General features: G+C 41.2%; 2 protein-coding genes across 5 annotated transcripts in view; both read left to right on the top strand.

Annotated features, from left to right (window-relative positions):
- The first annotated feature begins 712 nt into the window (after positions 1 to 712).
- prtfdc1b (phosphoribosyl transferase domain containing 1b) lies at positions 713 to 11,178 on the top strand. The gene is given in 9 exon segments (XM_035536470.1): positions 713 to 744; positions 3,570 to 3,753; positions 5,821 to 5,866; positions 5,869 to 5,882; positions 7,908 to 7,925; positions 9,119 to 9,201; positions 9,348 to 9,394; positions 9,564 to 9,646; positions 11,131 to 11,178. Coding segments are annotated over 9 exon segments (555 nt in total).
- Positions 11,179 to 15,797: 4,619 nt separating this feature from the next.
- Positions 15,798 to 26,669, top strand: part of arhgap21b (Rho GTPase activating protein 21b) — a 45,372-nt gene continuing 34,500 nt past the window's right edge. For 3 of the 4 annotated variants that reach the window (XM_035536094.1, XM_035536093.1, XM_035536091.1), the window contains exons 1-2: positions 15,803 to 16,003; positions 16,990 to 17,187. In XM_035536094.1, the coding sequence (XP_035391987.1) occupies positions 17,150 to 17,187 (38 nt within the window). In that variant the 5' untranslated portion in view covers positions 15,803 to 16,003; positions 16,990 to 17,149. Of the gene's footprint in view, positions 16,004 to 16,989; positions 17,188 to 26,669 lie in introns of all 4 variants that reach the window. The other variant, XM_026998292.2, reaches the window with a different exon arrangement.

Here is a 26,669-nt window from a genome sequence, read left to right as displayed (position 1 = left end):
ATCTCATGGCTTAGTGTGGGAACTAAGAAGCACCCTTTCCCCCCTAGAGTGCTAACACTCATGCCTTCAAAGTACCTGACCTACAGACACCCCCACACACACACTCCCCCCCCCACACACACTCGCTCTACCTTGTCTGAGCAGCCTGTCAGCTGAGCTGCAGCAGAACACTGTGCACAAAGATTGGTGTGGGGCATGTGATTCAGCTATGCCATAAAGATGTGAAAAGGGGAATACTGCTGTTTCCTTTAAGCCTTCAAAGCCCTCAGATATGCAGTAAGTTTTCCAAAAGTGATGATAAATATGAAAAAAAAATCAATCTTCCCAGTCAGACAATGTCTTATGTATTTACAAGGCAGTGTTATACAAAGTGTTATGCAAGACAAACTGGTATTTAACTGCTTAAACTGGATTTTCATTTGAAAGGGCTGTATAGGTGCTTTGTATGAGTAACAACATTAAAATGACAGAGGCCAATGCATGACAGTTTATGATAAAATCAGATACAAACAGACAGACATGCACACTACATCGGCTTCTCTCTCACACAAATACAAATGGACATGTCCTACAGACATTCTAGAACAATCTTGTTTGGCAAATCCCACTGTTTTGCTTTCTCTCGACAAGCCTTAAAACTCAACAGAATGCAATTGTTTTTAATGTCATGTCGAGGTAGTGTTTAAATTGCGGCTCCTGCTTTTGAGGGCACATGGCCACAGCAACACATCAGTCAGTGCCCAGGTGAGGCTGTCTCCGGCAGTGTGTGCTGCAACAATGGGATAACACTCAGAATGGCTAAAAATAGCTATGGAGTTCTCCTTGTCGCCCATGGAAACAAGATCCAAGCTGTATTGCCTTAGCAGTTTCCTTAAATTATTGGAGTGTATCAGAGGAAGCCAGTAATTGACATCCCTTTATTAGAGATATATTGAACTGTGAGTTCAGGTAAGGCCTGGAGCATTACCCACCAATGTATTGGCAATTCTTAAAGAGACATATTTTCTTGTAGCCATGGTGCGATGAATGTGCAGTGATGTACATATATAGTGAAGAAAGAATGACATTTTATATTCAAGCAGAGAAAGTCCAGAAATGTAGGCCTGTCTTCACGACTAAACCTAAGGCTGCCCACCTACTTCCCCGGGTTTGAAAAGTAAAATTAAGTCACACAGTTTGAATGGTATTGCCAGGAAAAACAGATGATTCTGGAACAAAAAGGTCCTAGTCTTATTCTAAATATCTTAGCAAAAGAAATGAAGTGCAACTGGTTTACCCATTTGTAAACTGCAATGTTTAAGTTAAACTTCGTACAATGGACTGGAATGACACATAAGCCACATAAGACAGTATAACTGTCAAATCCATCATATAATTTACCGGGGAAGTGGGAGAAAGAAACGATCGGTCCTGACCTAAAGTTCCTGACCTAAAAGTCGAGCTAAAGCATCACCTGCATCACATGACCGTGGATTGCGCATAACATTTTCGACATTGTTAACACTGGTAAAAAATAAGAGCTACAAGGAGTCACCTAGAACCTTGTGCCGACAGCGAATCCATTCATTGCGCAGTGTGTTGGCAGCTTTGCTGCCATCTTACTGACAGTTCTAGTACTATTCTAATAAAACAGTACTCCCACTATAAAGTTTCACATGAAATAATATACTCAGTGGGGTCAAGGTTTCAAGTAAATCATTTTAACAAACCCCTTTCACTTTTGGTCTGCTAAATTGCTGCGAGATCGAAACAATAAGCGTTCCTCAGACCGTTCCGCCTGTCTGTTACATGAAATTTACGAACAGAGACGAACGTTAACGAGGATGTCCAAGATGGCAGAGCCGACCGAAAACAATTAAACTCCTACTGGCGGAGACAGGGTAATTGTTGTAAATAAATACGCATCTTCCCCCAAACAGCGACCTTTTAATCGAAATTGTTGAAGGCTACCAACGACTTAGTAAGTGTACGTTATACGGAGCAATGCAAGTTTTAGAAGTTTACCGTGATCCTGAAACTTTTGTTGCCTAACGTGGAAATCAGGCAAGGAAAGGGGGAATTATATATGTAAATTATATAGAAGAAAACGAAATTGGTAGCCTTATTGATAAAAAAAAAAAGTAGAAAGTTAGTTATCTCTAGTGTAGTTTAGCATTTTCGTGTTTCAGTGGAAAAGGCCCAGGCTGTTACCTGAACATCGGGGCGTGCTAAGGGAATAAGCATTTTTACGCATAACTTGAAATAAAGAAGTAAAAACGAGTAAATTAGATTTTTTTTAAAAGAAAAAAAGCTCTGAATACAGATTATCCTGCCTGTTTCTGATCTTTTGTTTCCTCATACGTACACAGATATTTTCATGTCTTTAAGCAGCGCTATTTCCTTCTCCCAATAAGCCCCGAGACAAGCTTTCTGTTATGATTGGGCGATACAAAATTTGATTGGCAGGTAATATCTGGCCCTAAAAATATTAGTGGCATGATTTGGTACTATTTAGAAGCATACACATAACAGTGCATTTGTTAGGCTTCTGGTCACATCCAAAAGCTGTACAGTTTGTTCTGCTGAGAAACTACAGGTGAACAATAATCGGACATAGATCCGACTTTGATTCTTCATACGTTCATCCATTGCTAGATCCCAGATGACTGGCCAGGGTATCGCCTCGACCTGCTCGCTTGTCTGTTGCACTGCTCCAGGGATTTGGACTGTGTTGCGGGGACATTCATCAGTCGCTGTTCTATATTCTGCTCTATATACTCTATATCGCTGCCCTATGATGCTGCACTCCAGAGCCAACATATGCAAACCCCCTCTGTGTTCAGGGAGATGTGTTAGGAGTGTTAAAGCTCAGAAACAGACAAGTGAGTGGACTCGGCATGGGGTCTCCATGACTGGGAAATATGGTGTTAGCTGTTTGAATCATCAACAGATTTTGTAATAGTCTAATAATTTTGGTTGTTTATTGCTAGTGTTTGTTAATCTGTGTTTGGTATTTGAAAGTAAGCAGAATATTTGTAAATGATAAATAATTGAAATACTTAGGTTCAGTTACTTCTATTCAGGAGTTAATGTTGCATCAGAGAGTAAGTGGTAGGTAAAGAGATTTCTGTAACATTTGGCATTTTTCCTGTTTGTGTGGCTGAAATTCATCTTAGTTTGACAGAAAATACATTAGCTTGGATAATATTTGTAAGAATTTCAAGTGAAGTACATATTAGGTTGAACTAGTATGTGTTCTGAAGTTTCGTTCATTTCTGAAGCATAACCTATCAAATCTCAATGAAAAGAGACTCCTGTGGGATTGAAACTTGGCAGCATTTCTATGCTGTCTGAACTAAAGACTTGAAAAGTAATGTCAATTTCTTGGTGTTTTGTTGCTAAAGAAAGAGAAAGCAGCAGTTATTAGCTTTTTCTATGTAGGCCATGTTTCAGCCAGCCCTCCAAACAGAACCCCCTATCCCTTAGAATGAAATATGCTCATGCACACAGAACTGCGGTACCTTCTCAGTTAGGTTGCTGTGTGAATACCATCCCACGCCTTGAATTTGGACCGTGCTGTGGTATGTCAGGACTGAGAGGTTGGTGAGGGACATCGTGGTAGACTTGGATGACCATGACGTCGTGATGCTATGCGTGCTGAAGGGGGGACACCAGTTCTGCCCTGACCTGGTGGAGGCCATTCCGACTCTGACATGCAGCTCCACCAGGTTCCTGCTTGTCAGGGTGGTCTTTGTACAGCTGAAGAGCTTCCTGGTATTCTGAGATATCATCTAGCTATCAAATTCATTGTTAAAATCTAAAATGCATTTTTGATGGTCCTTCCGGTGTTCCTTTTTAAAAAAAGTAATTTATTTTGAAGTATGTTACACTGTATCTGCCTCCTTGTTCCCCACAGAATTTATATCAGGCCAATTTTACATTGAGTACCTAAATGGCATGTGTTTGAATTGAGGGTAGTCTTTCTCTTTATATCTGAGATTTGAAAGATCATTATAGTTTTTGCACTTCTAACTTACTTTATTATGGAAGTTGCTCTATATGTTAGACTAGATATGTCTGCTCACATACTCTAATTTTCTCTTGTCCTACAGTAACTGCACTTTATGCCAGGTTAAAATTAGACATAGTGCTATAGCGAGGATACAGTATGGTTCATGTCCCAGTACTACCCTCCTAATACAAATACAGCATTCCTGCTATACGTGATCTACTGAACATGAAAATCAAGAGATATTATGACATTTGCAAAGGAAGACATGTGACAGCTTCTACTCTGTGTTGCTCTTTATTCAGTAAAGATGTGATTACAAAGAGAACTAGTCAAGAACTGAGAGATTAGCTTTGCTACATACTAAGCTTGCAGGAAGGTAATGACAAACCTTACATAACATGAAGACAATGGATAAAATCATTTACACTAGAACATTACATAAGCACTAAGATCAATCAGACATTTTACACAACACAAGTACATTTAAAGGAGCAATTCAGGTGGAAGTCATTTTTACCACCAAAAAGTAGCAATCGGTATTTTAGAAGTGATTATTTATTTAGATTTTTACTTCTTTTTTTTTCTATAAAATGAATCACAATCTGATCAGTACAGAATCTTTGAACACCAGGTTGGTCAGTGTCTAGAGTGCACATCCTAGCATTAGCATTGCCAGTGTGAACTCCATCGAGTCCTGGTTGGCTAATCGCCAAGCCCACAGGACTGGGGCACTTGTGCTAGCGCCTGGAGGTGATAAGAGCCAGCTGTGTGGTGACCGCTCCACCAACCTATCGCTCTGCAGGTGGAGTACCATTGTCCTCGTTTTGCGCAAGCTCCGTCATTGGCAGAACTCTGCCATCAGCTACGTCTCGAAGTTTCGCCCCTGATCACTGTGCTGCTCTTCTAGGAACTCAGGCTAGGGGAACGGAATGCCTCCAAAACACGGTGGCGGCGGCGATGCTCTGGTCGAGGACATCGTATGGTTCGCTCCACTTTGTAAAACAGTCCATGGCCAGGATGACACAGTGGTTCCCCACCTCCATCTCATGGAATGGACCCACTGACGCCTACTCTTTCCATAAGCATCCCATGGTGACAGAGATTGGCATCACCGTTTTCTTTGCTGTTTGTGAGCGAGGGTCCTCAATGTTTACGGCTCTTCGACATCCATGGCCACATCCCGCTTCTGATACCAATGTGATGTTTGCAAGGGGACACTCGGTATACGTGACATAGCCCTTACTCTGCGTTGCTCTTTATTGAGGCAGGAAGTCTTTACAAAGACAACTAGCACTCAAGAAACTAGAGATTAGCTGAGCTACTTGCTAAGCTTGGGGGAAAACATTCCACCACAAGAATACGGTAAATAATACGGCTTGCGCTAGAACATTACACAATCACGACAAGATCAACCCAACTAACACGTAAGCACGGGACTGATAAGAACAGGTAATGTACACTACTACACAGTTTATCCACCACAATACACCCTGGGTGCATTGTTGCCTCGTCTATGACCCCCTTTCTGCCCCTCACTTGCTCACCTCATAGTACCTAAAACATATTATCTTACCAATAGGCTATGCACTATTTAAAAGCAGCTAACGTTTCCAGTGCAGTGCATAGTTTGAACAGCAGATGGCAGAATATCATAGATAATTATTCTTGAACTACCCCCATGTAAAGAGAACGACTGCCTTCAGCCACATGTGGATGTGACAAGTGAAACTTATGGTATTCTGGTTTTAGATGACTTGCGGAAATACAGTGTCAGAAATGAAGTCATCACCCAGACCCTCTCCTGAACCTATGTTGTTTGTGTAAATTAGAATGATCATTCGACACAAGACCTCCAGATTATAAGAGCTGAGAGTCTGTACTGAGCGGAAAGGTAAGGGCATAGTTAAAACTCCTTCTCTAATGTTGTAATAAGGTAATTGAATAATTCCTTATTAACAAGCAGGAGCTGTCTCATTAATTATCAAGGAGTCATTTCCGGGTAGTTAATTGCTGGTAGTGAATGCTGTTCAGTGACAAACTACTGTGTGGTGGAGTCTTTTTGTATCTGTTTGACCATGCCTACGTTGGGGAGGGGAGAAAGGGAGAGAGGGTGATGTTAGCTTTTAGGGAAGGCCTGTCTTATCTATAGACTGACAACGCAGTACCTATTGAGTCATTATACATCACATGGGTCAAAGGTCTTGTGGAGATATGTACGTGTTCTTCTGTGTTGGGTTGTGTGTGTGTGTGTGTGTTGGGCCTGGATCTTGGCTGGGCAGCTGGACCTTCAGCTGTAGGGTGAGAAGATCTGACTCGCTGCTCTGCCTGTAGGTGAGGAGTCTCTGGGCAGTGTGTCATCTCTTTCTCAAACATTACATCAGTGTCCTGTTGGAGTTCACTGTTCTGCTCACTGTACCTGGTGAGTTTGCCCTCAAATGACAAGCAAACTGAACTGGGTAAAAAAAAAAAAAAAAATTAATAATTGACCATAAACCACCATAAAGCACTCCTTAAACCACAAATTGGTATTTTGCTGACAGTTTTGTATTTTTGGGGTACTTAATGAGATGAGAGTTACAGTTTTCCACAGTAATATATACACCTTTACCTACTGCAGTAAAGACAGGCACCATCCTAATATCTTTTTTTTATTCATTGTAAAACAAATATCTTTTTATTGTTCAAGTGAGACTGAATGACAAAAGTTGTATGAAATCAAATCTAAAGTGTAAATGTCAATCTGCTAAATTTTCATAGTCAGGGACTGAAATTATGGTGTTTAATTGCAAGTCTCTTGTAATAGGATAGAGGGGCTTGTTTGCTCAGGTAATTGTGCCCATGGAGAGTATTGGCGTGTGTCTTATAGAGAGAGCGCTCTCTGGTTGGCACTAAACCTTGGGTATTCAGAATACTCTGAAGTAAGCAAAGCCATAATAAAAAGTATACATTATTAGGTTAATACGTTATATTTAATTGTTAATTATAGATATTGTAATTATTTTACAAGGCCAGTTTCCTATCATCAGAGAAAGCCCACATTTAAAATTTTAGCTATTTAGCAGATCACTTTACTGGAGGGCCACATATGTCCTCTGGGCTGTGTGTTTTGCACCACCAATGTAAGTGGCCACGTTTACCACGTTAACCAACAGCATGCATCTCCATTCTCTTCCCCTGCCTATATGGGTCTGCCTCCTGCTCCCATCAGCAAAGCATTCTGGGACATGCTCTAGCACATTAACTGTTCTGGTACAGTAAGAAGCAGTGAGTGTATGGATGGGATGAGCATTAATGCTAATGCTGGACTCTCATTCTCTCTGTCTCATGTTCACCTTGCACCATGCAAATTGAATTGTGTTATACGGCTGGGCAGAGGCCCATAGCCAAGCTTCCGCTGGCTGGCAGACGGAGTCCCAGCCTCCTGGCTTGTTTTGGCCATGCAGGGCGTGTCATCGTGGTGCTGGGAAAACAGACGAGAGTGCTTTTTAGATTGACCTCAGTGATGTAAGCAGGGCAGTGTCTAAACGAGATTACATATGTCCATTAGACGTGTGGATTACAATTTGATGTCCACATTGTATGTGTTTGTGAAGAAGATTTGCAGTTAAACCATGTGAAGCAGGCCCCAAATACATAATTTTATAAACCGAATCTTTTTTTCTTTCTGTCAGCTTCAAACAAATGTTTTTGTGCTGCACACTCACTTGGTTTCTATTGGAAACACCCATAAACATTTCCAAACATTATCTTCATAGAAACATTTTGAAGATGCAGATATAGACCATTGGCTGCCGTGCCCAGTTTGTGTTAGCCATTCTCTAGCCCTCTAGCTGTTGCTATCTGGAGCCCTCTTAACACAGTAATGATGTCGATTCATGAAAAGACCCCAGCAAGTCTGATGTGCCATCTAATGAAGAATGTCCTCATTGTGGAGGTAAGTTTTTATTGTGGCCCTTTCTCTTGGTTTGTGCATCAGCCTCGTCTCTCATAGTAGTCCTGCCTTTATGTCAGTGTCGTCAGAAGTGAACAGAATAGGCGAACCTTTATGTGCCCAGTTATGTAATGCTATATTCCGGCATGAATGAACACTGCCATTATTGCTCCTAACATTTCCCATTGATGGAGCTTTAGATGGCATTTCCAGACCAAGTCGTGGTTACACAGTGCTCTATTCTCACATAACTTTAAGGACAGGAAGTCGTTTTAGTTCAGAGATTCTCCTGTTTCCCTTTGAAGTTAACATGTAGGACAAAAATAATGTTATACCTCTGCTGGGGCCATGCTGTGCTCAGTTACGATTCTTGAAGTCTTTGGTGCCCCATGGAAATCCATGATAGACTCTTCTGACTTTAAAATTTGCATTAATTTTGATGCTGGTTATGTTAATTATGTTATGTTAGTTATTAGCAGGTTATTGGGTCAAATTAAGCTTCACCTCTTGCTTCACGGTATAGGAATTGAACAAATCTCCTTTTTAGAACAAAATCAGCTACAATCTAGTTATAGAAGACGCATCATGAAAATAGATTCATAACTAGTTTAAGAAACAGGAAACGCACTGTGTGTGGACGCCACACCTCCAATGGGCTTGCTGTCCACATTGCTGGCCTATGCACAGTGCTGGGTGGCCTTTTAGTTCGACTGCACATTGATAATTGCATCATGACACAATGCAACACTCCAGAACCTATGTGATAGTGAGGACTGCAAAAACAGTCTTAGGAGTATTAGGAGAGCGTGTGTGTGTGTGTGTGTGTGTGTGTGTGTGTGTGTGTGGAGGGGGGGGGGGGTGTTTTATATTAATTGTATGTCCTTCGCTGTCTGTAATTGTATAACATCATGCATACATATCTGTGTGAAAGAGGAAGGAGTAGAGTCTATACAAGTGTGTCACTTTATTTGCATATCTTTGTGTATTTGCATAGCATCAAGCACGTGTACATATGTGTGCATTCGTGCACGTATATATGCATGCAAATATATGCTCGCGCATGGGTATATGCATGCACATACATACTTGTGCACGTGTATATGAATGCACATATATGCTTGTGCACACGTTTAACGTTACACTCCTTAATGTTCCCCGCACTCCTGTGCCTGTCCCCCTCTGTCTCTGCCGTGCAGGCCATAGTGGATACAGGGAAAACCAGGAAGGCCCTACTGGCTCACGTCTGGGCTTTCGGCTCTGAGATGATCAGAGTGGCAGGGTGGGCGCCTGGCACGCGGCTCATCCATGTAACGCCGGACCACACCGCTGACCTTTCCTCACACAGATCAGCCGAGTGTGTCTCTGGATCAGCACGTTTCACACATACTGCCCAGGCCAGTTAGTGTTGCTTTTACACTGTTGCAGTTTGCTGGTGAAAAGGCGCTCGTATGACTCAGGGTGCCTCCTGGACTGTAAGTCACCGTCTTTATAGTTTTAATATTTCTGTTTAATATTTAGTAAAACAACAACTTATTATTATTATTATTATTATTATTATTATTATTATTATTATTATACAGTTCATTCAGGAAAACATTTCTATCATAATTATTTTTTTGTAACTAAGTCTTTCCACACCAGATGTTGGATTTGAGATCCCTAATCGGTTTGTGGTTGGCTATGCCTTCGACTACAATGAATACTTTAGGGATCTCGGTGGAAGTGTTCTTCCCCCAGGCTCCTCTGTGAACAATGACGTGAAGCCATTTTATCGTGTCAGCATGCTCTTTATTGCTACAAATTAATCGGCTTATAAGAATGCCACTGGTTTGAAGGCCTGTGTTCTGCATTAGTACATAGAGGGTTTAGAACATGAGTGGTTATCTGCATGGCTCTGGCTAACTCCATTGCCCCGGTGGTGATATAAGCTCACCATTTGCCCAGAGCTAGGTTTATCACTTCTGACGTCCAGGTCAGGAGCTGAGTGCTAAAGAGATCTAAAGAGTAGCATCTGCTCTGAAGGCTCTCGCTCCTCTGAGAAATTCCATAAAGGGAGATTCCAAGTGGGGAGATGTCGGTCCTGACCCCCATCAGGGAGTGCCGTTCGTTCTGAGGAATGTGTAGTTGGGTGGTGGTGGTGCTGGGGGGGGGGGGGTGTCACCTGGTAAGATTTGGCAGAAGAAGCCCACTGTGACCTCAACGTTCCACCTCGATTTTGGAGTGCAGGTTGCTAGGCGACATGGGCTTAAATAGTGAATGGCACCCTCTACAGAGCACACCCCAGGTCTTCTGACTCAGTTCTCCAGGAAGCTGTAAGCTTACCCACACCCTTACATCTGGCAATGATCACAGGACTTGGTGTTCTAACAATTCATGATCTCCACATAGAGGCATCTCATACTTAAAGAGTGATGCTCTTTTATTGCTTGTTTTATGTTTTTAAAGACAAGTTGACATCAAAATTGGCCCTTTTTAAACCCTTCATATTCTTAGTATAATCACCTAAGACAAAATTATTTGTTTTTCCATTATGTTTTATCAAAATGCAATGACGTATGTCTGCCTCTTACATTTAAAATGTTTTGCTATAAATAAGGCCAAATTAGTGTGGAAAAATAATATTAGGAATTTAAGAAAATAAATGTCATGTTTTCATGGTCCATTCAAATCCGAATGAATAAACTCAAGTCCGGTCTGGTCGCACATTATTTCCTGCCTGAATATCCTGTTTCACTCACAAATATGTCCCATAGCAGGGAAATTATGATTTCCGTTTCACATTGTCTTTAAAGCACAACTTGGGTTTGGGCCCAGTTTCAAAGCCATGTCATTAAAGAATGCAGCAATTCATCTGTGCTGTCCAAAACATGAAGCGTCTGGTATTAAGACTTGGTGAGTCTTCGTTTGCAGTGCGTCTTTGTTCTACTCTTAGTGGGGCCCTCGGAACCAGCTGGCCTATCAGACTCGTTGGGCTCGGTGTGTTCAGTACAGGCCACACCGAAGACAGTTGTCTGCCTCCCTCTGTTGTATCATGATGATAAAGATGCTGAATTTGTTTTTTTATTTAAAAAAAAGAAACCTTTGAATCTAATGATATTTTAATTTTTGTCATTGTAATTAGTGCCTAAATTGTGGCAATAAAGATGTTTAATCTCAAATATTACCCATTTTGTCTCTCTGAACCCCCCCTCCCTTTCACCTCTCATAGCACATCTGTGTGATCAGTGAGAGTGGGAAACAGAAATATAAAGTCTGAAGTGGGCCACCTCGTCTTCCCCTCACGGTCATATGTGTTTATTCACAAGGTTCTGAAGTTCTCTGCAGGGCATACGTGTGATGCAAGCAGTGTTGGACAGCACAGTCAGCTCAGCACATTACCCCTCTGGGTTCCCGTTCCACATCAGAGAGTCGTTACTGTTGCTTCCCAGAAACTATTCCACAGGGTTGGATAAATATATACGACTCCATTACGAGGTACAATTGGTCCTAAACTTTTACATTGTTACAACATTCACCCATAAGACCTGTTTCACTTAAGCTCAGAATGAAAACATATGATGAATTCTGTATCATTCTTTTATATGTAAGCAACAAATGGTAAAAAGATGCTGATTTTTAAAAATTTTAAAATGTAAATTTTTTTTTTGGAAGTCCTGACATTTTTTGTCAAGTCTTGTTTAAACCTTAACAGTAAATAATTACATTTTCTTGCTACATTGTTTACATGCTTTTATATGTCCTTTTAGGTGTTTCGCTATGGTATTAAACATTAAAGTGTGCTTTGCAATGAAATTATTTGAGTTTGTTTATTTATTTATTTTAGTAGAGTATCTGACATACAACCATGTAAATTTGTGCTACCCGTTTGGAGCAGGTGGTCCCACTCTGTCTCACTCACACACACACACACACACACACACACACACACACACACACACAGGCTCAGTGGGAGAAATCAAACATGCAACACACCTGTGTACACAAAGCACAAAGCTGCAGAGGAGCCCTGGGCTTGTTTGGGTGTGTGTTATGTAACACACACACACACACACACACACACACACACACACACACACACACACACAACAGCCCTCTTGTAGTTTTGGTTCAGTGCAGGTGAAGTGTGTGTGTCCTGCAGGCTCTAATTTAATTTTGCCAGTCGCACATTAATTGTGTTAAAGTGTCACTTATGAGATGCCTTTCAGGGTCATTACTCAGTGAAAATATCGCCGCTGTTCAATCAATGATCTGTTTTAGATTCTCCCTGGGTATTAAAGAACAATCGTTTTCTCACTGGTCCATAAGTTCATGATTTCCCTTCTATATCGATAGGCTTTTAGCATAAAAATGAGATGGCTTGCTTCAGGTCGGTTATCAATGTTGCTTGACGGGCAATTGGGGCATGCTTGTGGGATTGCTGTCAGATGGATGTGTTCTAGAGGAACTTCGAGCCTAAACTAGCGCCCTCTCATACTGTTGCCACATGAGAGTAGGAACGGACCAAAATAAAAACCCAAGTCTGCAAACTGGGCAAACTGAAGTGCACAAAGCAAACTGCCCTATTTAGTGGACTTGATTTAGTGGACTAAGCGAAAGCAGCAGACTACCTCTGTTTGTGAGAGGGGATGTAGATATGTTTCAGTTGAACAATCAAGCTGCCTACAGCAAATTTACAAAGATACGTTTTATTTACAAACGTTCTTTGTTGTTCATCCAGGTTTTCAGTGTTATCTTACACGTTTGGATTCTGCGCCCCCGTAGTTTTTTAAAAAGCTAGTTTGGGGGAGCTGAGAAGCTCTCTAACGCAAGGTTTGATGTTTATAGTGGTGGTGCTTCCCTGCTGATCTGAGAGGTTATGAGGTTTTTCTCGCATTAAAAGAAAGGCTTTAAACAGGCGAGGCTGCTGCCTCCACCCAAAACCATGCTAACCACTTCCACTTGGTGGGAAGGCCTCACCAATAGACATTAACCCATGGCTCCTCTAAGTCCATGATTAAGGCAGACCATTTACTTGTTTAAGTAACACACAGGTGAACTGCGCTAGCAACATCTATGTGTTTGAGCAAATATAATTATAGCTAGAGTGTAGGGTGTGCACAAGAAGCTTGTTGGGAGTGCAAGGCTCCCTTTGGCAAACAGTCATCAACCACTGTTATTTTCTGTAGGGGGATTCCGTCCGGTTTCACTACCGACTGCTGAAATATAAGTGTAGCCTTCCATAATGTTTTCTGAGCATACAAGTTGTAGAAAAGTGAGAGGGGAATTCTTGTTGAAACGAATCAAATCTGGAAACTGAACTTTATTCTGGATATTGAAAATTCCCTGAAGGCAGCAATGGTTAAACGTATTCTTCAGATTTCAACAAAGACCAAAAAAAACAAAAAACAAAAAAAAAAAAAACCAACAACAACCCAAAAAACCTTGCTCAGATTCTGTAAGTTTCTGGTTCTAAATATGCTAAAGAACTTGGTAAATCCAGTGTAAACAAATGCCAGGCAGGGACAGAGCCATGCCCACGGTGGAGCCGGAGGGGAGGGGTAGTGTGTATTACACAGGCCCTTTTACACACAGCTGACACATGACTCCGACGTTTGAACAGAAGGACCAGGTTTCAGTGTACTAGGAAGACAAAGCGCCTTGCTCTGTGTTTGGCCACTTAATGGCCTCGACTTCACACCCGACTGTTGTGCCCTTTGCTAAGTAGTGCATGATCTGGCCTTTGTTTTTGTGTAGGAGGGCAGTTTAGGTGTGACACTATAACTTCACGTGCCAGGAATTCAGGGTGAAATTTAGATGCATATGTATATCCTGACTATTTAAAAAATTCAGCTGACATTACTTAACAATGCACTTCCTGAAATGTATCAAGTGCCAACACGTTATTTACCCACATTTTAGAATGAACGATTCTCCTCTATAGCTGAATTCTCTAGAGCAGTTCTAAATGAGGGACATCGTCCCTGGTTCTAATCACATTAAGGGTATTGCATTTCTCAGATGAATGACACCACTTGTTTACGAACTGGTCACAGGAAAGACATGCAGCTGACTTTTTTTTTTTTTTTTTTTTTCCAGAACGAGCCTGTGTCTGGTTTTCACAGTACAGCATTCCCGGCCGGACTGCTGGGAGAGGAGCTCCTGGGGCTGGGGACATTGTGAAAGTCTTTGGTTGCGGTGACTTCAGCACAAAAGCTAGCAAATCCCTTGAACAGGTGGCCCCTTCTGCTAGCTACCAATGAAAGGAACATTTGTCCAAGCCCATAGAAACTGACCACATTTTAGAAAGCTCCCTTTTCAGGGTTGCTCTGTGTGTGTGTGTGTGTGTGCTCAGTATATGTATTGCACCATACACAATGAAACCATCTCTTTCAAGGAGGTTTACTTTTTAGGGACGCATGTCCTGATACTATACATGATACAAACTACACATTACTGACAACTACAGATGCACCCAAAACAGATAAAATGTGGTAAAAAATATTGTACGTGTCATGGTACTGACAGTTATTACGTCATGAATGACTTATATAATACTGTCAGTTATTCAGGGAATAAATCACTTACATAGTAGCATATCATGAACCATGGTACTGTCAGTTATTAAGGCATGAAGTAGCTTCATCTCATGACCACCCCCCGCACATCACACAGACTTCACAATGAATACAAATATAGTAGCGGGGTGATTGATTGACAGGCTATGGATGGGTGAAGTTCCTTGTGCAGCCACATACTTGTGGCCTGCCAGACATGTGGAGCAGTCATTCCAGTGCACCTACCAATTGCACACTGGTCCCGCCTGCCCAGCCGGCTGACTCCGCTTTGAACTGGGATGGCATGTGACCCTGATAATCTGTCCCAACAGTTGCTAACAGCGAGAAGGGCTTGAAAGTGTGGGGCACACGCAGCTGATCAGGACAGCATGGAATTTGAGTGCTGGGAAAGGAGGATATTATGAATATATAACAAAAGCAGCTTTACTAATGGATTGGCTGACAGACTGTTAGAAGAGAGCTGGAAAATACTTTAGTGGGATGGTGCAACTTTGGTATAAGGTTTAGCATATCTCAAGAATCACTTTCACTTACCCCAGAAGATACACCTGGGAAAAAAAAGTGGAAATCAAGGCACACAGCTGGGATTGAGGTTTGAGCCCCAGCTGTGCTGTGTGCTACCCATCGATGTGGGTCCATAAAGATCTGTTTGGCATTGATTGAGTCAAGGATGGATTGTTCAGTGTGTTATTCAGCTGAAAGTCAGTACCAGTTACATAATACAGAATTTCACTTAATGATCCCCTCTGAAAGCACTGCAGCCCTGGTCAAAACTTTAATAGTTTAGGAGACGTTAGGATAAACTTCACAGACACCAGAGCAGGTTTTGCTTTGCATTTTTCCTCCTAAATTGAAATTAATGTTGTGGGATATTTTAGATAACTTAAAGAGAAAGAAAAAAAAATATGTAAAATCAAGTTATGCAGAATTAATGGTTTTGGTATACAGTATGATTTAATGTCATTTTTATTGCGCTTTAAGAAAGAAAAAGATTGTTATCGTTTTGTTGCTGAGGTTCAATTATTAGTATGTATGTATAGCATGCTGAACATTCATTCTAAAACATACATTTCTTACTATTTCAGCATTGTTATAAGAATGAATTAACAACGTGTTATACAATAACAAACAACATCTCGAACATATCTATAACATCTGAAAGTGGAAAAAAATACACCGAAGTTTGGGAAAATGGCTGGCTGTAACAACCTTGCCAATTGGCTAAAATTCAAACCGAAATATTAAGTAAAACCTGATTGGACGGTTGTGCCCCGAGCCAGCAAAGAGGGTGGTGTTTCCAAGGATTCCGAGAGCCCCCGAGCACAATTCCAACATTGTTCCGCGCGTGTGTTTCGCCTGGCACTGGGAACTAACTACTAAACTTTTCAACTTTTCCAGTTCTCCGCGAATGTAAGCAGGAGTATGACAGCGATATACTTTAAGGATACCCTTATCGTTGAACTGAGGGGTTTCAGTTAATTTTCAATGGGCGTTCACAACGTTACATCAGAGCTTTATTCCCAACAGGTAGGCACAGACTAGCCACCACAACTAACTCTAGCTAGCTAACAAGATCAGTTAGCCTTTGAGCTAGCTAGCTAGCCACATTGTTTTGCTAGCTGTATGTACTACAAACTCATTCAAATTAGATAAGGTACCAAATAAATCCCATTATTGCACAGTTGTCCTTAAATGCGAGAGAAAGACTTTTGACCGTTTTATTGTGTTTAAACACTCAAAAAAAAAAACCTCGACCCGTGTCAATCCAGCTATTCCTACGAAACTTTCCGAGACTGGCGGTCAGTGGGAAGCTAGCTGAGATAACCAGCTAACGCTATAACTTAAGTTGGAATATGGTTTACACTGTCGTATAGTGCACGCTTGGAGTTAAAATACTTACTACCACCAACTTTGTTAGCTCACAGCTAGCTAATTATTACGAGAGTCGCAGGACTCCTCTTTATTCTGTGGTTTGCCATTCGTGCAGTTATAACCAAAGCTGATGGGTACAAGTAATTTATATTTGAGAAAGAACACCGACGTAGACGTTTGCGAATCAGGTTATTTAAAGGGTTTGGGCCATTTGGACTAAAAGGCGGCGCGCAGTTGTTGATCAGGCTCCCCGAATCGACGGGCTTGCACGCAGCCATGTGGCACTCGCAACGCTAGATAGACTCAGGCGTTTGACGGACGATGCATTGAACAGGCATTGGTTGTTTTTTTTTTTTTTTCTTGAGGGTATCCACGTAGCTTAATTGTTTTAAAGAAAGTTACTGGCGCGTTTTTAAACTTGCTTAGTTTGGAGTAGAAGGGTGCTGTCCGAAGTCTGCTGATAGTCAATGTTTTGTGATTTTGTGTAAGCTATCTCCTGTATCTGTTTAAAAAAACCCTAAGTATTTATTTGAATGAAGAGTAAATATAACAGGAAAAAAACAGTTATTAATGGCTAATTACATGACATGTTTAATTTTGAATAAAATATCGAGTGTTTGTTTTATTTCTTTTTCTTACAGCGTTTTTCACCAAAAGAAATGGGGAGTGAAGACAGGGTGGATATTTACACAATCTGATTGGTTACTTTAACAATTACCTAGATGTGGGCTACAAGTGGGAGATCGCCTTTTACGTGAAGTGAAATGATGGCAACGATTTGGGGGAGTCCAAACGAAGAGGATGAGACAATCTATTCCATTAAGACCCAACTTTGCCAGGTAAAGCAATGTTATGTCTATATGCCTTGTGATGTTAGCCTATGATGTGCTGCTGCACAGCAGCTGATAATGATAGAGTAAGAGTTTCGACACAGCTTTCTCTGGAAAGTTGTACAGTGAAGGAATTGTTTGTCCGTTGACGGGAGCACTTTTGTGCTGCTGCTCCACTCCTTTACCTTGTATCCCTGCTACCTGTTCAGCCTTGACATGTTGCAGTGTTAATCACGTCATCAAACCTGAAATGTCCTACTGCACAGTCATACTGTACATTCCTGACTCAGGAGCTGTTTATTACTGCCACTTGTATAAAATTATATACAGAATTTGTGCTACTACAGTGTGTCCCAGGTTATCGAGTATGATATCTGAGATACCTGATAATATTGGCACTGTAACTGGTTCTTTGGATGTCTGCTTGCTCAAAGTCGACAGTCTCTTTTTACTATGCCGGCTGTTGTGACTGGAAAATCTATGTTGAATTGGCGTTCAGCTGGTGCTTTTAGCCTCCTGCCTGCCAGCAAGCCTGTTTGCTTCCACCACTTGTCAAAAACAATACCTGCGTCCCACCCACTAGAAAGAGGAAGCTAGATCAGTCTGCATCAACTTGCCCAATGGGACTGAAATGGTGTTCAGTTGTCTTACAAAGAGCACCATGTATTTTACCCTTTTTTGGGGTATTTAGCCAATCCATTTCATATACTGAATTATTTTGATGTGTAGACACTGAACAATGTGTTGTTTAAGATGCATCACATTTATTATTGGGCAGTGATGGAGAAATTGGAGGTTGCTGCTAGTAGCCTATGGGAGGTACATTTGTACTCCATATCTTATTCTCAGATTAAGCAGTCTATCTAAAAAAATTAACAGGCAGTCTCCTGACCTCTCCTCTACCTTATGTGTGGTCTACATGGGAGAAGATACCAAAACGTTTCAGAATGTCAGCTGGAACGAGCAGATGATGTTAACGATAATGCTTTCTCTTTATGAGCGCTGACACTGACTTTATTTTAATAGTGACTTATTTATGCTTTTAAAATAAGATTTTTGAAGGTCAAAGTGCTCCATTGTTCATTTTCAGAGAGGATTTTGCCTCACCTTTGAGAACACTGCCATGCTGTTTCACAGCACACGGTTTAAGGAAAGCAAATGCTTTTGTCTACAGCAAAAAGAAATAAAATTCTTTGGGGACTCTTGAAGGAAATTCCCTGGCATTCTTCCTCGCAGGGAGCTCCAGTAGCCTGCGTTCGCCCCACTGCTAACACAGCCACTGTACATGCAGGCAGCATAACCTCCAACCACTGGAGCACAGTAGAAGTGAGCTGAAGCCCTGAGGCACCCAGCCTGTTGTCTTTCATGCCTTCATGTAGGCAGCACTGAATGTTTGCTGACTTTGCAAGAACAGATATTTTAGGCTTTGTTGTTTAGCATAGTTAATTTTAATAGGCAGCTATGGCCTTAACTGAGACCCTTTGGGCAATTCAGTAATTTTTCCTGGTGTGTGTGTTTGTGTGTGTGTGTGTGTGTGTGTGTGTGTGTGTGTGTGTGTGTGTGTGTTTCATAAATGATTTATATCAACAGAGTGGTGATTCTGGTGATGAATAGTTGATTCTGCCTAGTTATGATATTAGTCCAGTCTACAAAATCAGAGGTTAAGTGCAGAGTGTCCCTGTGTTACATGCAGCTAATGACCCAGCCTCTAAACAGAGGCCTTTGTGAAACTGCTGCTTGTGTTCGTATTGGGTTGAAGGTCATCTATTTATAGGATCTGCGGATTTCTGAACACATCACTTCCTCACCTTTTAATCTAATATGCAGTGCTGCCTGTGTTCTCCTCACTGAAGGACCAAGGAAGAGTGATGATTGCCTCGCAGCAAGTGTATCTGTCTTGATTATCTTATGCCAACCACACTGCACAGCTTTTCAAAGTCTTGGAATCAAGACTACATGACACATGGCTTGTGACCTGTTGTTTTGTTGATACAGAGGTCCATAATTCACTAGAGATCACAGGCAAGGTACAAGGACTACACTTCCCTGGTAAAAATACTTGTGAGCTGTATAATGTGAAGGTGGAGCCTAAACAACTGGCTATAATGTTTCTGCGCTAGTTTGAACATAAACAAGATAAGAGAATTAAAAAGAAATTGTGGAGGAAAAATTGTTTATGGAGATTTGGTTGTGGTCAGCAAAAACAGTCTTCAAAGAGAGCTAGAGGTAAATAGTGCAATAAAATGCAATGAAACGTTTGAACCATTCAAGCAAAAATGAATCAGTTCCTCTGATCTAATTTGTAGTTTTGAAACCTGGGTTTCACATTTGTCCTGACTTGACATGGGCTAATGATATCAGGAATGTTTATGGGGTTCTTTTGTGAACTGGAAGCTCAGTTCAAAGCATAATATGTTCACTCTCAGTCATGGACAAATACTTGTCTGTACATAGAACAGAACCATTCATGAGTTTAAGATTTATGGTGGCACTTGCATTGTAAAACTAATCTTTTCTACAAAGATAAGTCTATTTTATTTACACCAATCAACTGTTAAGAATTAATCTTAAAAACAAAACCTAAGATAATGCCCCCAAAGTCAGATAATGAATCTCTGTCTTTCACAAACATTTTCCCTATCTGTATTGACAAAAATCGGTTTTGGGTTAATTTCAGTATTTTGTAAGTTACACACGTGTAGGATTTATGGTGCTAGTTGTTCTGCGATTGTTTTCTTGCATTCTTGTGGCACATTGCTGCTGCTATTGCTAGTCACAGAGGTACTTGTACTACAAGATTTAATACAATTCAGTGATATTCAGTCATGTTTGAAGATCTTCTAGGGTCTGCAGCACCTCTCAGATTGGGAAATTTGTGTTGTTGATCTGTTCACACTATATGAGTGTGGTGGCAGGCATGTGCAACCATTTGTCACCAGCAAAATCGGGCATAAAATCGCGTAGTGTTCACCTCACATTATGATTCAAACGGGAGCGAGGGAGAAAGGAAACCAGCGTCTGACGTGCTGATTTATTGAGTTGAGAGTTTAATGAAAGATCAGGAAGAGCATTAAAAAGCTTTGAGAGACCTCCAGCAGCTTGTCCTGAAATGTATGTGACCTAGGTGGTTTGGGTTCATTTTGCTTCTTTACCAAGGGATATGCTGAGTAATCCATGATGGACTGATGGAGGCTGAGTCACAACACTGTGTTTGGGTTGGTTTGAGATGATATCTAGATGGTTAATAAGGGTAAATCTTTCCTGGTCCAAAATTTAAGCTTTTGTTCTGGTAGAGTGGGAACATACCCTCTCACTTCAGGTGTGTGTGTGTGTGCGTGTGTGTGTGCGTGTGTGTGTGCGTGTGTGTGCGTGTGTGTGTGCGTGTGTGTGTGCGTGTGTGTGTGCGTGTGTGTGTGTGCGTGTGTGTGTGCGTGTGTGTGTGCGTGTGTGTGTGCGTGTGTGTGTGCGTGTGTGTGTGCGTGTGTGTGTGCGTGTGTGCGCGCGCGTGTGCGCGCGCGTGTGCGCGCGCGTGTGCGTGCGCGTGTGTGTGCGCGCGTGTGTGTGTGTAAAATCCTTGGACAGTCCTGCCAGTGCCTGTCTGTCTTCACTGGAAATGGGACCAGTCAGAATTGTGATGAATGCATGGCTTTTTCAATCAGTGTTTTTACAGAAAGCCTTTCTTACAGACGAGAAATCTCTTTCTATGCTTAGATCTGCTACTCATTAACTGACACAGACCTATTTATTTCTTAAAGAGCTTATAGCTGGTCTGTAGAAGGCTGGATGGGCAGGGGGTGTTGTTCATAGGCCCGGGGGTGCAGTTAGGGAGTAACAATGATAGACATCGCCTACTGAGACGACCCGGTCCACATCAACACAATAAAGCTATTGTCTGGAAATTCTAGGCAAAACTGGTACGACTGACACAGGTTGGAATGAGTCCTTCATGGTGTTGTTTTTTTCCCTTTATTGCTCCCAGCATTCTAAACAGCGCGATGTTGCTTAATTTCAGATGGGTTTCCTATAGCGTTGGGAATGTGATTAACTCTTGCATGCACAGTGCACTGACACAGAAGCCTCACAACTAATTTATGTCTGTCTTGTTTTGTTCAGGCATATATATTTTTAAATAGCAAATGTGCATGAATTTTTGTTTTTCAAAAGTAATTTATTGTTTAATGTTTTTACATCTTAAGCTGTGTTAGTAACAGGGATTGCCATAATTGGGAGAACTGAAAAAAAGCACACTGAATGTCATCAACTTGAAACTTAATTATATAAAGGCTACTAATTCAACCCGTTTCCCAAGCCCATCCTTGTTTGTATTTAGGGACAGGATGGTTGGAATTAGGAGAAATTTAGCTAAGTTGAACAACGACACACGCACCTCCTGGATTAGTCGCTCCAGTGGTGCCTCCATTTATGGGTCCAGAACTGAATACTTGCCGGTTAATGTGTGACAGGAGAAGACTTCACTCTGTGATTGTCCTCATTCGCCCACTGAAGACATTAGAAGATCTTAAGTGACTGTGTGGAATGCTTTACTGGCATGCTTTGTAAGACACTACCATTGACAGTTAATTCACTTGCATATTGACACTGTAGATATTTTTGTAACAATTCTTTATTAGCATATTATTGGTTACCAATATTTGTAATTTTTTTTGGGTTTAAGGTATAGTTAAAGAATCAAAAGAAGCAGCTTTTGGTTCCACTTTAAGTTTGATTTTCCTTTTTCTTGGATTATAAATAGTTTTATTTATATTTTTTTAAAGCAAGCTTCTATCACCCTCAAAGGGCTTATCACATATTCTGTGCACATGTTTTCTTCAGTTTCCCGTCTCTCAGTTACAGTGGGAGTTGGTTTATGGCTCCAGCATTCCTAACTCTCAGGTCCTGGTCCTCATTTAAGAAGCTTCCTTATGCCCCTTTCTGTGTCTCTTATTACCAGTCATCATATAATTAACTCCTTGTCTGGGAGGATAAATGCACCTTCAATTCAATAGAAGGGACCCAAATGGCTTTTAGTAAGGCCAGATGTCTATGAGAACAGCCCGGCAGGCTGAGGGAAATGAAATTTTGACTCATGCAATGTAGATTATTTTGGTTTCATAAGGGAGAATGTCTGATCCAGAACGATTGACTGCACAGGTGACCCTCTGGACGTGTTGGAGAGAAGTTTCCACTGACTTTTAGGGGCAAATCGCTGGTCTTTAGTAGCACACACACTTCCTCTCGCCTGTACCATTTTTGACTGTGAAAATAAAATGCATGTTTTCTGCAGGTGCTGCGAGTTTTGCTGTATGAGCTCCACTTTCCAGCTCTGGGATTCCACACGTACATGGTGTATTCAAAGTAGCTGAACGTTTTATGCTCCTCTTCGTTCATTTTCTGTGGAGACTGGAGCCAGGCCTGCATTGACGAGAGTGGGGGCGGAAGCAGAGAATTGAGAGAAAGCAGGAGAAAAAGCTCAATTTTGAACTTTATGCAAATGAGAAATTAATATTGCCGGGCTCCGAAGACTAGTAGACTAGTAGATTGGTGGATGTGGCATAGCAGGCAAGCGTTCTCATCATGTCACTTGCATGGTCGAGCTCAAATCCAGTAGTAACATACTAGTGCATTTTAGAATTTTTAAACAATTTTAACATTTAAATAATATTTAAAAAAACGATTTATGAGAGTTACAATATTGGGCCAGATTTTGCTAGTTGTGCATCAACTCTGATCATATTTTACTTTGGAGACGTCTGAAATTTGGTGCATTTCAGGGATGTGTGCTGGTTGGCTGAGAAACAATTTTTGTCACTTTAATAAAAATGCACTCTTTAGTGACCATCTAGGCGTACCTTCACACAACACAATAGATTCCTCAATTTTGCCAAGCAGAGAAGGAGCAGAGCGTATTTTTTATGGGCAGTGATTGGTTGTGAAGTTATTGATGTACTCTTACCGTTATTCATTATTTACTGTAATTTATAATTACTCGATATCTTTGATTATCGATTCTGAGTAGTTGCTCCTGTCATTAGTTACCTAGCTAGCATGTATGTCTTGAACATCAACAGCAAGCAAACTAATATATAACCTATATGTACATTGTAATGAAATATTCACCCAAAACGTTAAATATATTGTATGCAGCCTTTGAAACTTTTTTTTTTTTGTCATGATCTAGAAAAGAGCTCGCTTCATAAAGCGTTGGCTGCTCTCACATGGCTACCACTTCTCACCCACTTCTGATTTGCTGTCTCATGAGACAGTGGGGCTTTTCCGTCTGAAGTTTTCAACTTGATCTGCGAGGGTCCTCTGCAGATAAAATAAATGCATGCAGCAATGGAATGAGCAGAATCTGCATCCTTCCAGAAGATATAATGACGTTTTGAGCAGTATGCGTGCCGCTGTATGAGCGCACAGCAAACTAACCAAAGACCCTGGTGCTGAGACCGTATGTTGCATAGGATCTCTGGCAGTAGCTGTCAAGGACCCCTCTGACCTGCTTGATCCTCATCAAGGACCCTTTTACAGAAGCTCATGGCAAGACATGATGCTCTTCATCTGCTCTTAGCCATGTTATGGAAACTGTTCATGGCTCTGGGGCGAAAGCCTTGTATGAGCATGGAGCATCGTGCAGATGCATCTGCACTTTCGCAATGAATTATTTACGGGCTCGCAGTGTGGCTTGATTCTTTGGAGCTCTTTGCCATCCTTAAACATGAAGGGCTGCTATGGTGTGCTGAAGAGCTCGCAGATATGTGCCGCGTGCATGCAGAATTGTCTCAGGTGAGTGTAGAATGCATCTGTGTGCATGGTCCAGTTTTTATGACGTTCTTTTCGTCGAGTGTCAGAAGATGAAGCGTTAGCATGTCAAGAAGCCAAAACCCCCTGACAACAGACAAGCAAAAAACACATGCAGCTGTCTGAAAGTGAGACTGCAGCTTATAAGACAAATCTTTAGATCTCCATATCTGAGAGAGACACGGCAGACTATAAACTATAGTATTGTAAGTACCTGTATGGTAAACAAGCTTTTATTCTCAAGTGTTACGTAGGTGCAATAGTGCAGTGTTCCAATATTCTTCAGATTCAGGTTTAATTTTTAACAGATTGTCAGTAAGTGATATGGACTCAATTGTGATTTTATGTGCTTCAGTATCCGTATTTGATGTAAAATGCAATAATTCTGCACTGGTACTGCCCTGGTTAATACCCCTCATTTAAAGCCCATTTGCCAAACTGACCCAGACAGATAAGGATCTTTTGAATATAGGCCTGAGTACACCTGTAAACGTCATTATTGACAAATGCTGTGCAAGGTTACAAACATGGAACCTTTCCTGCCTTCTGCACAATATATGAAATATCCATGAGACATGTATACTGAGAGTTGCAGACCAGCTCTGCCAGATGAAGTGCTCCACTGGGACATCTTATGGACTACCAGCCAATGGATTATGACCATTTAGTAATGCTCTTTAAACACTGAAGTCGTATTTCACTGACTTTTCTGCTGAGTGCTGTGATTAACTGATAAACTAGCTCATTTTGGGAAGAGACAAGACGAAATGTCCATTTACAAGCGTTTTCTTCTCCTGCTGAATTTGGGGAAAGGAGATTGAGTGTAACATTACAGACTGTGCTCTTTGCTGGTGTGTAAGAAAGGGGGGGGGGGGGGACCTACATTTGGCTGGGTCAGCTATGACTCCAATGTAATCACAACAGCTGTATTTGGATGCGTGTGCCACTTCTTGCACAACCAACAAGCATTTATGTGAAAAACCTGTCTCCCACAAGCCCACCATCCTGAGAGCTCAGTGATTGTGCATGTTCAGGATATTCATATAGTGCAGGGTTTTACAGTGCAAGCATTTGCGCCTTCTATCTTAAATTCTAATGGAATTTTCAATTTAGGAGCGACAAGAGATTTTGAGATGAGTAAGTGTGCCGTTTTTGCCTTATGGTTGTACAAGTTTTGCCAAACGGATGTGCTAGGCTATCTGCTAACAGCACTGATGCACTGACGGTACAGAGTGCGCAGGCCTTTAAACATTAAAGGGATGACTAAATAAGTCAAGTGAGGGGTCTACATTTTTGTCTAAGCCTCCTCTATTTGATGAAAGCTGCCAATCACGCCGCTTGCCCTAGAAACACTTGGAAACACCTGGAAGTAAACACCTGCTAGTCACCCCTCACCCCACCCCCTTACCCCTTCACACACAGGTGAGAATTGCTGTCACTCCAAGACGATGGCACTGCAATGGCCAATAGAAAATAGAAAAGGGGGGGGTATATTGCTCTGTTCAGGAACACTTTTACGTCAGTAACGTGCATTTTGAGTTAACCAAAGGCTTGCGTAGTTTGGGTTTTCTTACGAAGAAACCGAACACGTGATTTACGCAAAGAAGTGCGCATGCAATTAAAGAACTTTACTAACACTCTGTATACCATTTAAACATGTCACGCAGTTGTTTTGATGGTAGTTGAATTTTCTATGACAAAATCTGAACGTATACCGGAAGAATGTTTTAAAAGGCCGCTCAAAAGTGCAGGCACGTTTTTGTGGAAATTTACCCGAAAAACACAGTATCTTCAGCATGCAATTTCTGGCGAACGGATGCATATAGACAGTGAAAATCGGTAAGCAGGTACTTGTATTAGTCTTAAAATATGTTATTTTGATGTCCTGTACTTTAAGAATATTTGATGTTGTCAATAATTTGATTATGCTAGTTTGGACCTGCCCATGGGCCCGCTAGGGGGCGTTGGGGCAATAGGGGGTTAACATGCATAAAGTCAAAGATGTGACGGTGATATTTATAGAATGGAATGACTAGCAATAATTGTACAATTTTGTCATCACATGTCTCCTAGGTGAAGGTGAAGAGTGTGGGGACATTTCCCCCCTTCAGCATTGCTGTAACCTCTGTTGATCTAGAATCTGGTTGCTGTAGCTAACAGCTACCCTGACGAGGATAAGGGAAGTGTTTTATAAAGGGTGTAACCATAATACAGAATCAATCAACTAATCACATTTCGAAGCTGTATAATGACATTTAAAACTGAACTGTGAACCATGCAGTATTAAACTTTTTTTCATTTGACTTAGTTTTTTACAGGTGTAGTAGTTTTGTTTCCCTTTCAAGTTTTCTTAGCTTTTGGCTAATAGAGTCAGCTTTTCACTGTTATCATTAAATTGTTTTAACAATTAATTGTTTTTGTAATCAATATGAGCATAATGATGCATTTCTTTTTTTCTTTTTCAGAAGTTTGGTTCTTACTGTTTGTGTTCCTGTCCAAGGACATCACATATGAGAATTTTGAATGACAAATTTTGTTGTTGATGAAACTAAATCGGTAAAACTGAAATTTGCTGTCTGAAACCTGTGAATCATTTGTGCCTGCGTGCTTGTTTCCTTGCAATTTTGGTGATCTTATATTCAAAACACCTCGGACTACTTTGGTTTGCATCTGTTTGGTGGGGGGATGGGCTT

The sequence above is a fragment of the Electrophorus electricus genome, chromosome 18 (assembly GCF_013358815.1).
Source record: "Electrophorus electricus isolate fEleEle1 chromosome 18, fEleEle1.pri, whole genome shotgun sequence".
In the NCBI taxonomy this organism is placed as follows: domain Eukaryota; kingdom Metazoa; phylum Chordata; class Actinopteri; order Gymnotiformes; family Gymnotidae; genus Electrophorus; species Electrophorus electricus.
The sequence above is the reverse complement of the archived record's forward strand: the minus strand, read 5'-3'. Positions and strand labels throughout refer to the sequence as shown.